At 43.3% G+C, this 15,027-nt stretch overlaps 2 protein-coding genes across 2 annotated transcripts; one reads left to right on the top strand and one right to left on the bottom strand.

Moving 5' to 3' along the window:
- Positions 1-736: 736 nt before the first annotated feature.
- On the bottom strand, positions 737-2,046 carry LOC306927664 (claudin-4-like). Its single transcript, XM_079507473.1, has one exon. It carries the CDS (start codon positions 1,802-1,804, stop codon positions 1,169-1,171), a length of 636 nt encoding a protein of 211 aa, XP_079363599.1. The 5' UTR covers positions 1,805-2,046; the 3' UTR covers positions 737-1,168.
- Positions 2,047-13,477: 11,431 nt separating this feature from the next.
- Positions 13,478-14,146, top strand: LOC306927661 (claudin-4-like; the record flags this gene model as incomplete). Its single annotated transcript, XM_079507470.1, has 1 exon — positions 13,478-14,146. One exon carries the CDS (start codon positions 13,478-13,480, stop codon positions 14,144-14,146), a length of 669 nt encoding a protein of 222 aa, XP_079363596.1.
- Between the last annotated feature and the right edge of the window lie 881 nt (positions 14,147-15,027).

Genomic DNA, 15,027 nt, shown 5'->3' with positions numbered 1-15,027 from the left:
TAAGCCTGGGACCGAGGCTAGGTTGTGGGACCGAGGCTAGGTTGTGGGACCGAGGCTAGGTTGTGGGACCGAGGCTAGGTTGTGATAGAACTCATTTCAGCTACTTTTAAAAAACAGTGCCACAGTAGTACAACAGATGGCGCCACGATGCACTCTGTTTTGCGCACCTGTCCATTTCACATGGTGTTACACATGCAAATTCCAAAAGAACAAGTTGAATTGCCATAATGCCATTTCTTTCTTTTCTTTTAGCATAATAATGTGGTGCTCACCACATAACTATTACAAGTAAAGGGTCAAAGAAAATAATGTGAACATTTCCTGGAATTGACATATTTGCTCTCTAAACAAATTAAATGAGATCGGTCTCCCAGTCTCCGTTTGAACAAGGGCAGGTTTCAAACCACCAGTGATGCTGCTTTGCTCTGCCACACCTAGACCTGCTCTACTAGAAATTCACACAATAGATATCTTTCATATGATCTCAAAAGCTGTTTTACTCGAAATGTCTACCGCTGCCGTTTGTCCACATTGCAGGGTAACAGGTGCATGATGCTTTGATATCGTACATAATGCACTGTAAACATGTTTTTAAGTAAACTGATGTTTTAAAAAATATATATATAGAAAATAGTTATACAAAATTATAATCCTGCGTTTTTAGATTGGAAGATTTTTAAAAAGCTGTGAGAAAATACAGTTACATTTTCAGGTTGTAATAAATGCAGAGATGATATCAGATTTTTAAACAAAATATTTATTTAGACATGACGACACTTATTTGAACTCATGATTAATTAAACAGCCTAAACAGACATTGTAAAAAGGTATCATAATTCCAAAATGAATGTGAAAAGGTTTTCATTATAGCGGCAAAAGATGCTGGAGAATAAGTACAAGAATAAAAACATAACACAGCTTAAACTGCTTAAACATTAGGAATTCAATTCCTTCTTTGGGTGTGGTTCATTTCTTGCCCCTTCTGTTTTCAAAACCCACTCCCATGAGCAGTAGAATACTTTGCGCAACAGCATCGAGACATCCTGAGATGTTTCACATATCATGTTATCATATACACTCAAACCCAGTAGTCTGTCCCAATAAACAGTGCTGTATCTCAGCCATGTAAAAAGATAAATCTTTTTACTCCCTGATTCTCCATGCAGTCTTAGACGTAGTCTTTACTAGATGCAGGTGCTGAAGCATCAGACCTAGCCTGCTTGTACCGGACTGCAGGGGACTCGTCATCTTTAGGGCAGTTGGCGCAGAGCAAGCCCCCTCCGATCAGCAAAAGTGCAGCTGCCCCCCAGCCAATGTAGAGGGCGGCACCCAACTCTCTCTTCTGAGTACTGAGAGGGCTGTAGAAGTTTCGGACGATGGTGGAAGCTGTCCAGCACACAGGGATCAGGACCAGGATACCACACACGATGAACGCGACGCCAGATGCTACGCCCACCTTGGCCTTGGACCTTTCCTCCCCAACACAGTTGGTGCACTTCCCCCCGGCCACGGCGAGCAGGATGGCAAAGACGCCCACGATGATGGAGATGATGGTGAGGGCTCGGGCGGCCTGCAGATCAGAGCTGAGGGCCAGCAAAGAGTCGTAGACCTTGCACTGCATCTGGCCCGTGCTCTGGACCACACAGTTCATCCAGATGCCCTCCCAGGTGGTCTGCGCGGTGACAATGTTGCTGCCTATGAAGGCAGAGACCTTCCACATGGGGAGGGCGGTCACCATAATGGCCCCAATCCAGCCCAGGAACCCCAGGGCCGTGCCCAACATTTGCAATCCAGCTGACACCATCTTGGTAAATCTGTTGTTGCTCTGGTGGCGTTTCCTCGCTTTGTTTTAAAAACTGGTTCTTCCTTGTCTATCAAGCTTGACCTGAGAGGGTCTCTGTATGTTGTGCCGGCCGAATCTCGGATGTTTGTTGTTGTCCACTCGGAGTGACGTAGGACAGATGTTTCTTTGTCTCTTTCTGTGTAACAATGGGAGGTAGAGGTTGTGTGTCACAGTCAGCCAGCAGAATGGTGGAGGGCTCGGAGGAGAGCAGGTACATAATGATCTTATCTGCAGATGGGGAGGAGCCATTGAGGAAAACACCTAACCATCACCAGCAACCTGCTCTTCAGATCCACCCACCTCTCTCTCTCTCTCTCTCTCTCTCTCTCTCTCTCTCTCTCTGCACACACACACACACACACACACACACACGCGCACACACACACACACACACACACACACACACACACACACACACACACACACACACACACACACACACACACACACACACACACACACACATTTATGCCTAAATGATTTTTCTAATTTATTTCTGAACCGCAGTTGCTCTCTGCCTGCTTCAATATAGAGGCTTGACTCGTTTGTTTAGTTTTCAACTCGATACCAGATGAATTTGCAAGAGTGCATTTTTTTGTTTCCCCCTCCTCATAACATTTGGGAACTGGCATGCTCAACACAAAAGACACACAAAAGCAATCACTTCTAATAATAACACATCAGCAGAAGGAAATTCTAGACATTCCTCAGCCTTTCTGAGATGTGAACTTGTTAAGTTCTGTTGAATGGTGGATCTCAGTTACATTGTTTCCCTCCCCCCAACCCCATTGTCAGTTTGTCATTGTTTAACATAATCATGGAAGTGTGTTTCCTAGTTTGTAACATACAGTAAGACAGTGTTGAACAACACAACAAATATACAGTACAATTTATTCATCAGTGTATGGGTGTGTATGTGAGCCAAGGTTATTATTATAGTTAACTAAAACTAGTGAAACAACAGAAACTGCTAGTTTACAGTAGCTATTCAGTTAAACTAAGCATTTTCAAAAACGAAACTAGCAAACCCACTTTAAAAAGGAATCAAAACTAAACTGAAATAGAAAACAGAAAGTCAAGGAAAAAAACGAATGGAAAATGCAAAACTATAACCTTGGTATGACCATGATTCATGTCATTATAAAGGATGCAACAACATGAATCATATGGTCAGGTGGATAGACAATTGTCTCTTGTCTATCCACCCCTCAAACATCAACCACCCCCGCCGCCGCTCGAGTTTCAGCTCAGGTTGTGGGGTAGGGCGAAACAGACGTGACTCACTCATTCTCATGCAAATGCCTTCCACGGAAAAACGTATGAGTGACCAAATATGGTCATATGCTAAATTATGTCATGCTGTGACAGTGTCACCAACTATGGATGGAATGGTGATTGTTGGTTATGTCGCCTTCTATTATGCAAGAAATTGTGCTCTTGGGAGCTTACTAATGGTGCTTTTCATTTGGCGAAACGTGATGGTGTTTTTTTCAGTGAGTGAAACCAGGCAACAACAAAGCCCAGAGGGTAGCCTACAGCAGGGAGGGTTGGAGGTACCTACAGTGTGTTGACTTCATCGCATACAGATTAACTCAGACAATGGTGAGGAATGTAGAGTTGAGGTCTAAAATTCAAGCACACACACACACACACACACACACACACACACACACACACACACACACACACACACACACACACACACACACACACACACACACACACACGTCACACACACACACACACACACACACACACACACACACACACACACACACACACACACACACACACACACACACACACACACACACACACACACACACACACAAAGTTGGTGACAATAGTACTATAGGTTCCATTCTGGAGGCAAATCTTTCCTGTGATAAAATGGCCACCAATGTAAAAAATCAACCAAAGAACAATCCTGTACAGTGTACACTGAGCTCATGACAACAGAAATACCCTCATACAAGGTTTTTTCGACTATGCATGCACCTCATGGTACCACATCATCTCAAAGACCCGGCTTAAAACAAGGCTCCAGACATCCCAAAACAAACTTGTGCTACTACTTGGCCTTACTCCCAGAACCCACCTCACCCCTGCCCATTTTGATTGGTTGGAATGGCTTGTCATAGACAATAAGGCACAATGAAGCAGAAATGGAGAGTATAGAATTAGACAGAAATGTTAATTTGGCCAAAAAAATTACTTTATGCCAAGGACATATCTTTCAAGCTGTTGTAATGCACGTAACTCGAGAACCGTTTGCCCCACCGACTTCTAATTCGACACACGCGTTCCACACCCCCGCAGGGAGTGCAGTGCCCGGTATCGAGTCGGTCGGACCCACGGTTCTCCAGAACCACCACAAAAGGCTCTGCTCAGGCTCTGCCAGTGGGCCTAATCAGCCTAAATCCCCTCACCTGTGCAATTTCCAGCCTCTGCCTCAGCCAATTGATTGCCATGGCAACCCCACACCTGACAATTGATTACTTAACCAGTCCACTTTTCACAGTCAGTCAGTTTGCCCTCTTCAGACACAGGCAGACAGGCAGATACAACAGACATCTCCATTAGGGACACACACACACACACACACACACACACACAGACAGACAGTTAAAACGGGTGCTATGACAAGTTGACAACAGGTATTATTAGGTTCCAAAGTTGCATCGTTCTCAAGTAGGCCGGTGGCCGACGGGCACGTACAGGTCTAGTTAACCTAATTCGAGGGAACGAGATTGTAATTCAAAGGCACAAGATTATTTTGAGGGCATGAGATACTATTTCGAGGGAACGAGATACTCATTTGAGGGCACAAGTTTAGGTTTCTGCCCATCAACAGAGATGTGTATACCGGTAGTTGTATTTATTTATGTGCACCATATCCATGTTCATATATCAATATCCACGCAATATCCACAATATCCACAAACATACACGACAGTATAAAAAAACGGAAAACATTAAAATACTCCAAAATGAAGCACTAGGGGTACTAAGGGTATAAAATAATTTGGAAAATCTTCATTATCACAGCTCCCAAAGGAATGTTAGATATCAGAGAACACAATGCCAAATGTCAAAACAAAATACAAACAAAATGTTCTCAGTCATGATGATTCATGAACCCAGGAACAAAGGACCCCGTGTGTGTGTGTGTGTGTGTGTGTGTGTGTGTGTGTGTGTGTGTGTGTGTGTGTGTGTGTGTGTGTGTGTGTGTGTGTGTGTGTGTGTGTGTGTGTGTATTATGTGTATAAATATTACGTGTATAAATATTACAAAAATATCTTATCTACATGCTCACAACACAATGATGATTTATAGTCATTTCATTTACAAATAATATGTAAATATACCTGTATTATTTCCAAAAATTATGTGAAGGAATCCAAAGTCAGTTTCCATCCTGTATGGCGGAAATAAATGTATTATTGCCTACCAACTAGCCTAGAGTGTGAAAAAGCCCTTCACATTTGAACGATACGTCACAGAAGAGAAAAGGCACCATAAGAAGAGAGTAATAAAGAGTCATATAACCTAATGATTATCCTGTGTAGGCAACCTGACCTAATGAACTGTTCCATTGAATCAATTATCTGCCCGATCCTAGTTAAGCCTGTGTGTGTTCTCAGGCTGTAGACAGACAGAAGACTGACTGTGATGCAGAACACACTTGGTTGTTGTCCTGGAAAGTTGACCCGAAGGCTTTGATATAGCTGTAATGGCAGCTGAGAGAGCAGACAAATAGGGGTCCGTGTAAGGAAAAGCAAGGATGATATATAGCATATCTGACAGGTCTGTGTTTCACAAAGCTTAACCTCCTGCACTCCCACACATACAGACATGAAAGAAACATCAAACTCTTTCACATACCCGACCATCTCTGCAGTTCTCCAGTATGCCCCAAGGGAGGCAGCAGAGTTTCCTTATAAAAAAAGGCTTGCTTGTGTGTGTGTGTGTGTGTGTGTGTGTGTGTGTGTGTGTGTGTGTGTGTGTGTGTGTGTGTGTGTGTGTGTGTGTGTGTGAGAGATCAGTTTTAGTTTTAGTGCAAAGTGGGTGAAATTCTTTATTTCACTCGCTCCATCGTTTTGTGATATTCCGTGAGAAGAGACAGGATGTGTGCATAGATCATTCTCTCATAGATCACTCTTTTGAAGTAGGCAGGCTACAGATTCAGTGGAAATGATAGCCTACTTCTCAACTTTTATTTTTTCACTTTTTCCTGATGGTTTAGGAATCCTAATGGGAGGAGTAGTAGTCTCCCAACACATACTCTCTGCTCTGCTCTGTAGCTACTACAGACACCTGGGCAGGAAGGCCACCTCAAATCCTAGCCCCAAGGGGATGGGAATCCCTTGCACCAGGAGTTACACCATCTGCCCTCTGGGTGGAGGTCCAGACTCAGAGCTCAAAGCTCATTCATTCCTAAAACAATTCCTTTCATCAATCATCAACTGTAACAGTCCACCTTTTATTGTTGAATGTTGTATATTCAACTGCAGTAATGTATTAATTGCACTTTGTATAAATTAGATTTTTTTCTTTTACAGTTCTTCTTGTCTATAATGTTTTATGCTTCACCAGAATCACTCTCCAAGGACAATAATGATGTATTGATCTGAATTAAATTGAATCTTTTTAAACTCCTACACAGATTTGTGCAGTTCACACTGACCTCACAAGCACAATAGAGTTCATCAGGACGCTGGTCAATGCAGCATTACATAACACACAACTTGGAAAGTAGCATGGTGCATTTGGTTCTTCCAAGGAAGCCTTTTCACAAAGGGAAACAGATAGTGGTTGTTCTGACATTGTTTGATCTGTCAGTGTTCAAAGACATTTTAAATGCTCTTTTAATGGTCCATAAATCTTTTTGGGGGCTGCCAAAATCCAAGGGCCCCTGAAAAGGCCTACAGCCAAGCATCTAAGGAATCTATTTACAACATGGACAGTGCCAGGACCCTGTGACCTACTGAGGTTGCTCCTAGTAACCATGGGTATTACTTGAAACGAGCACCTCAAGACAAACTTGGTGTGTGACTGGCTGGGAGAGACCATGACAAAGTTTAACGGAAGCTGGGCGGGGTATAAGTCTGGTTCACTGGTGTGTGTTTAGCTCTATGTACAGTACGGTCAATGCACACACACACACACACACACACACACACACACACACACACACACACACACACACACACACACACACACACACACACACACACACACACACACACACACACACACACACACACACACACACACGGCATGGCATGGCATTTAATCAGTTGAGGAGTTCAGCCAATATCTAAACACAACATGTTTTCAATCAAAGACATGATGATATATGCTATAAATTGTGTGACAAATTTGAAAACATTGACTCAACATGACATAACTCCGGGTTATTCTATGTGGCCATTTTGACAGGTAATTACTGTGTATGCATTTTCCATTTCAAAACAAAGAGCAAGCGCACATGAAGGAGAGCATTTAAGTTCTCTGGGGTTATGTAGGTGCAATACCTTTCTTTTGTTTGGTTCAATATCAATAAACACAAAGGGACTTTTGGGACTTTTCCCCCAAAGGGACTTTTCCCCCAAAGGGACTTTTCCCCCAAAGGGACTTTTGGGACTTTTCCCCCAAAGGGACTTTTGGGACTTTTCCCCCAAAGGGACTTTTTCCCCAACGGGACTTTTTCCCCAAAGGGACTTTTCCCCCAAAGGGACTTTTGGGACTTTTTCCCCAAAGGGACTTTTCCCCCAAAGGGACTTTTCCCCCAAAGGGACTTTTGGGACTTTTTCCCCAAAGGGACTTTTCCCCCAAAGGGACTTTTCCCCCAAAGGGACTTTTGGGACTTTTTCCCCAAAGGGACTTTTCCCCCAAAGGGACTTTTTCCCCAAAGGGACTTTTCCCCCAAAGGGACTTTTGGGACTTTTTCCCCAAAGGGACTTTTCCCCCAAAGGGACTTTTTCCCCAAAGGGACTTTTCCCCCAAAGGGACTTTTTCCCCAACGGGACTTTTTCCCCAAAGGGACTTTTCCCCCAAAGGGACTTTTGGGACTTTTTCCCCAAAGGGACTTTTCCCCCAAAGGGACTTTTCCCCCAAAGGGACTTTTGGGACTTTTTCCCCAAAGGGACTTTTCCCCCAAAGGGACTTTTTCCCCAAAGGGACTTTTCCCCCAAAGGGACTTTTGGGACTTTTTCCCCAAAGGGACTTTTCCCCCAAAGGGACTTTTGGGACTTTTTCCCCAAAGGGACTTTTCCCCCAAAGGGACTTTTTCCCCAAAGGGACTTTTCCCCCAAAGGGACTTTTGGGACTTTTTCCCCAAAGGGACTTTTCCCCCAAAGGGACTTTTTCCCCAAAGGGACTTTTCCCCCAAAGGGACTTTTTCCCCAAAGGGACTTTTCCCCCAAATGGACTTTTGGGACTTTTCCCCCAAAGGGACTTTTCCCCCAAAGGGACTTTTTCCCCAAAGGGACTTTTTCCCCAAAGGGACTCATGTGGCACAATATCGACATGGAAGTCTGTAACTGGTCCTTATCCAAATGCATAGTCATCCCTGTTCATGTTAAAATATTTAGAATAATAACTTATAGTTGTATGCATTTTTGTATTTTTGTATTTTCTTTTAATCAGGCGTAGTTTATTGGGAAATGATTTAGCATAAATCCCCCGAAAAATTATGAATGAGGCCCAAGAACTAGATTGATTGGAATAAAAAATAAAAGGAATTGGCAGTCGGAAGTTCTCTTAAAAGCTATTCATCAAACTGCAAAGTCATTTCTAATTTCACAGAGTTGTTGATACATCGATAAGTGGTATGTTTGGCAGTGATGTAGGAGCAAGTACTGTACTATAATGCAATATCTGGTTCAAGTGAGCAATTGTCTCACCATAATATTACCACACAAACGTTTTCTCATTCAAAGACTGTGGAACCTTTGTGTACCTTTGGCTATAATGATTAGGCACATACAGTACACTAACAGAGTGGCTGAAATTCCAGGGAAAAGAATTAAGAGTGACATTGCTTACCTATTAGGCAAGACAGAATAGATTTTTCATTTTGATAGTATAGTTTGTTTCTATAGCTGGAACTAAAATGTATTGGTAGGGAAACATACTTTAAAACCTTGGGTGGACTCCTTTTTAACAGTGTCCAGTGTCACATTTTCCAGTGTCACAATGCACCTATAATGGTAGGGTGTTCAGTCACCTGCCATCTCTTCCCCTGCTAGCACAAAGGCAAACAAGAAGAGAGTAGAGATAATCCTTTTGCTAACTGAAACTTGTTAATCAAACGCTGTGAGAGAGCCGGGTCAGGTGAACCTTCACAGTAAAATCCATTTACATTCGTACACTCTCAAAGGTTAAATGAACATTGAGGATTTTACTGTGTTCAGTTGATACAACACGCTCGCAATCTATGCAGTTTCCTGACACGAAAGGGCAGTGTTGGTGATATTGCAGAGTACGGGCATGACTGATTATAGTTATGAATGCTGTGAATTTAGTTGACCAACCATGTGGTCCTTAAAGGTCTCCCTCTAACTAAGGGTGTTGAGTGATGTTTCAGTTGAGTCGTGTGCAGATAGAGAACAAGATGACATGGCAAGTTGTGAAGTTAAGAGAATGTATTGGACACATGATGTGACCAGAAGATATGAGACAAAAGCGCAAACAACAGAAAGTCAATACCAGGAATATGGGATCAAACAATGTAGAACAACATCTGGATGGATAAATTAAGAACATATTTAAGAGAATAAGTTGATTCTGCTCACATTGAAGTCAAGGTTATGTGAGCAAGACTCAAATTAGGACAACCCCTAATTGCTCCTGATGTGCTGGTTGGTGCCTTGCATGGTTTCCGCCGCCATCGGTGTATGAATGTGTGTGTGAATGGGTCAATTGATGCACAATCTATGTACCAGCTCAGTGGCCTTGTGGTTAGAGTGTCCGCCCTGAGACTGGGAGGTCGGGGTTCAATCCTCGGCCGGGTCATACCAAAGACTCTAAAAATGGGACCCAGTGCCTCCCTGCTTGACACTCAGCATCAAGGGTTGGATTGGGGGTAAGTCCCTGCGACATACTAGCGTCATGTCCAGGGGGTGTACTTGTACATCAAGCTGCCTCACACTACAGAAACAGGAGATAGGCTCCTGCCCTATGGGCCTCATGGCTCGGCAAGGCTACTTACTTACTTACTACACACCGTAAAATTGGCTTAAAATTGAATTAGAATTGGCTGGCCGGCAGACCGTCCGGCTGACATCACGCTCATGTCACATGACTCAGCCATAACCATATACAGAGTTCCCAATTATATGATATTGAGCATATCAGTATGTCCATATGGGCATACTGTATACTGAGGACATCAGGGATCTCCATATATGGGCATGAAAGGGACAAGACCAATGGCTCTGACAAGGACGACTGACAGATACAGAGAGGTGGCACATGAGGGCCGTGTAGCGCCCCAAACTCTAGGGTCTAAACTTCTAAATCCACCTACAGCATTTTGAATGCTAATGAAAAGCAGCTGCATAGCTGTATAAGTAACACAAATGGTTGGTGTTTTCTGGTAAATTAAATAGGATTATAGTGTGCAAATGTAAGCAGATTCCCTCAAAGAGCCATAGATTTTATCAGAAAATGAAAATGCTCAATATAGAATAGATGGTTTATAGGACAATTATATGCATTGAGTGGAGACGAATGAAGCACAATCTCATTTAACTAACCCCCCTCCCAGGTCCTTACCCTAATCCTAACCAAGCCAACCCCACCCCAGCTTAACTATCTCTCAACTAATGCCAAGCAACATGTTTCTACCATCATGGTATTGTTTGTCCTGCAAACTAATCCATCTTAGTGCTACCATTTTCTCAGAGAAGCAACTTGTTGCTCAGAAGCACTCTGAATCTTTGTTATTGGACTGCATCAGCCATGGATTTGATTATATAGGCCATCCGATATGGTTTGTGCTATTGGCTTGAGTGTTTACTTCCCTAACGTCAAATTAATGTAAATGTATCATTATTTATTATGTGTTATCTTATCGCGGTTACATTTTCAAGCAGGTTAGCCATAGGGCAGATGTGTTAGAGTCTAGACTAATATTGAAGTTTGATAAGGGGTGCACAGTACACAAGATTAAAAGTCTTTGTTTATGTTTGATAGTGGCAGCAACATTGTTGCAGTCACAATCAGGACAGAATATAGGAGATGCACGCACGCACACACGCACGCACGCACGCACGCACGCACGCACGCATGCACGCACGCACGCACGCACGCACGCACGCACGCACGCACACACACACACACACACACACACACACACACACACACACACACACACACACACACACACAAGCACATGCACATGCAATGCGTAACTGTAACGCTTGCCCCAAAACAAACTCAATTGTTTTACTGAGGTTTAGGTTAGGATTAAGATTAGGATTTAAAGCATAGTTAGATAGTTTATACTAAGGTTAGTTTTAGGAATAAAGTTAGGTTTAGGCATATAGTTTGACTTAAGTTAGAATATTTAGGAATACCGGCCTAGTGGTGACCGCTCAGAGGTTGCTGGATTTGACCCTGGGCGAGCGTGTTTGGGATGAACGTTCTTGTTTTCCGCACATGCATGCACTGATGCACATGCAGGCATGCTGTCCTTGGAATATGGTTTGAACCAAATAATAAAGTATAGCTTCATCAAAGAGGATCATCCTGAATGTGTGTCTGTGGGCAACTAGTTCTCTGTTGATCCACAACACATTTTATTTGGCTTCACCATACAGTGGTACATATAGGATTCAATGTTTGAAGACATTCGCCACAATTGTGTTGCTGAAAAATGCCTCCTACAACTAGTTGGCCTACAAGTTTTAATTCGGCCCACATTTATTGAGACAAAAGTCTTTTGCCAATAAGACTAGGACTGTTGGTATTCAATAACCTTTCGCTACTTCCCATAATTTTGTGTCCAGTTTGCCATTAACCAGAAATTATGATTTTATACGTTACATATACTCTTAGGTCTAGTAGTTGTGTAACCATATTTAACTGACGGACAACAGAATTGCTGGCATTACTGCCCAACAGCATGTTCATGGCTTTGAACAACTCAAATGGTTGTTTATGAGGTCAGGTGCATGTTCGTTTATTATTAACTCTATAAGCCTTATAGAGTTAATATCAATAAACGCACATGCACATATAAGGTAAGGTAAGGTACAGTAGACCTTTATTAATCCTGCAGGGGACATTCAGTTTCAGCTTCAGCCAGCTGATGGTTGCTTAGGTGGTCATGAATCCTGGGAGTTAAGTGTCTTCTTCTTTTTGATTTTCTTTTTGCCTTTTTATACTTTTATTGATATTGATAGGATAGTAGGTTGACAGGAAATGGGGAGGGGGATGTGGAATGACATGCAGCGAAGGCTGTCAGGAACTGGACTAGTCTGCCCAATATGTGTGTTGAAGTATACCTGAAGCTGCCTCCAAAGTAAGTATGTGCACACAGAATTTGACAGAAATGCTTATGTAATTCTGCATGCCTCATCCTTGAATGTGGCATTCAATTATTTAATCCTTGATAAGTTTCAAATTAACATTTTATCTGGAGATCAGTCATATACTGCAAGAGCTCTTGCTCTTTCATGGTTCAAGGTCTCTTAGAATGGAGAGAAACCATTTCTCATTTTAATCCTACTGGACTGTATTGTAAATTATTTACAAAAGAATTTGTCGGGACAGATATTATCACTGGCAGGCCCGTTCTGGCCCACAGCTAGGCCGTCTGTTGCTTACAGTAATGCTCTTTATGTTTTATGTAAAGCAATTGCCTTGTTGTTGAAATGTGTGTACATGAATAAACTTCCTTGCCTAAAGTGTAGAAAAGTGGTGGTCTCTCTGATGGCCCCTTCTGGTTACCTATCAACCACATTAAAAGAGCTACCTTGGCCACTCATTACACATCAACAGCAATAAAGAGGACGTGCACGCCTGCACGGTGCTACTATATGGTCAAAGGGTTATGCCATAAAACCTACTCTTTATTGGCTAAATACACACACACACACACACACACACACACACACACACACACACACACACACACACACACACACCCGGGTCTAAACACAGCCTAGAACACGCTTGATTGGCTTGATTTGGTGAGCCACGTCATTGGGTGTGCCTGACCACTGGGTAATAAACGATACCAAGATAAGCATAAGCCATTCTATACATCAACTGCAGAAGCACCAACACACTAGAGAGGGAGAGAGAGCTGTGCATGTCTAGAGAAAGAGCATGCTGTGACAAAACTTTTCTTGGATGTAGCAACAGGAGGAGAGATTGGAGGTAAAGAAAGCTTGTGGATAAGGTTGAGAGGGTCAGGCTGCTGAGACGGGAGTGACTCTACTACAATTGTACTTCATACAAAGGCTACTGTACAGTATATAAAGAGAAACACTCAAGATATCAATAAATGATAGGAGGTGCAAAGGACAACAAGGAAAACAGAACAACAGCTTGAAAGAAACATTCAGTGAGGACAGCCTTCAAACAGGAGTTAATCTACAGGGAGACGCCTGTTTGGGCGCAATGGCATCGTTCGGACTAGAACTGGTCGGTGTGTGTCTTTCGGTGCTGGGCTGGGTACTGAGCGTGGTCAGCTGCGCCCTACCCATGTGGAGGGTCTCCGCTTTCATCGGGGCCAACATTGTCACGGCTCAGGTGTACTGGGAGGGCCTGTGGATGAGCTGTGTGGTGCAGAGTACAGGCCAGATGCAGTGCAAGGTCTACGACTCCATGCTGGCCTTGCCCCAGGACCTGCAGGCTGCCAGGGCTCTCTCAGTGGTGGCCATCTTGGTAGGGGTCGTGGCACTCCTCATCTCTGTGGTGGGCGCCAAGTGCACAAACTGCATTGAGCAGGAAGGAGTGAAAGCCAGGGTGATGGCCTCCTCCGGCGGGGCGTTCATTGCAGCCGCCTTGGCCCAGCTGGTTCCTGTTTCCTGGTCGGCACACACCATCGTCATCGAGTTCTACAGCCCACTAATCCCCGCCGGACAGAAGATGGAGATCGGGGCGGCACTCTACCTGGGCTGGGCCGCGGCATTCCTGCTCCTGGTAGGGGGGTCCATTCTTTGCTGTAGCTGTCCTCCCCAGGAGGAGAAAACCAGGTACCCCTTGCCCGTCCAGAGCCACATGGCGTACTCTGCTGCTCCAAGGTCAATAGCACCGAGCTCCTACAACAGGAGAGACTATGTGTGAGGAAAGGGAAATGGAAGCCTGCCACTTGAGGAAGGATATCAGAAAATGCCCTTCCTCCTGCATGCATTCGCCTATAAATATGGTTGGATTCTGGAGAGATTGTAATATGTAGAAAGTAGAAACAACTATTTACATTTTCGTACCCAACTAACTATAGAGGAGAGTAAAAGAAAGAGAACCCACAAGAGTTGTCCTGTATGTTTGTTAAATCAGAATTGTATATACCAGTAATATGAATATGATGGTAGGGTACTACACGTGAACAAATACAATATGAACATCACATTTTGAAAGAGAGGGGTTAGAGAGGAAAGGACTGAATCACTTTTACCATTACCGTATTTCTTTGTCTTTGGGGGTTTTAACACTGTTTACAGTTTATTTTTGGTCTACAGTCACAGTAATGTAAGTAATAATACAAATGGGGAATATGTCTGCAAGAAAAATATAGAAAAATATTCATCCATGAGATTTTTGTAGGCCAAAGTAAAAGTTCATATATTTATTGTGTTTATTTTATGTTTTGCTGTATGTATATATCAAACATTTTCATATATGTTATGCTATTGTCTTGCCACTGTTTAAAGGTATATTCAGTGATTTCACTTAATTCAAATATCACTTATTTTTTCTTATTTTTTGGATAATCCTCCCTACTATAGAGTGTGCTGACCATATAAGGAGTTCCTCCCTGTCCCCAGTGAGCCCCTGGGGTCAAAAAACCCTTGTTTCGGTTTGGGCTTTGGGTGGCAAAGCCTTCATCCAATCAGGATGAGAGGGGCCTTCCTCCAATCATGATCGAGTGGGGCGGGCCTTGGTGCACGTGCTGTTGGTCTGTTGTACTCCCCCCACTGTAGTGTGTGCATGTGCACATCTTGTTA

The sequence above is a fragment of the Electrona antarctica genome (assembly GCF_951216825.1).
Source record: "Electrona antarctica genome assembly, chromosome: 8".
Taxonomy (NCBI): domain Eukaryota; kingdom Metazoa; phylum Chordata; class Actinopteri; order Myctophiformes; family Myctophidae; genus Electrona; species Electrona antarctica.
This window is presented reverse-complemented; position numbering and strand designations above follow the sequence as displayed.

Excerpts from the sequence above, each read along its gene's own strand:
- LOC306927664 (XM_079507473.1), bottom strand. The coding sequence starts at position 1,804 with ATGGTGTCAGCTGGATTGCAAATGTTGGGCACGGCCCTGGGGTTCCTG.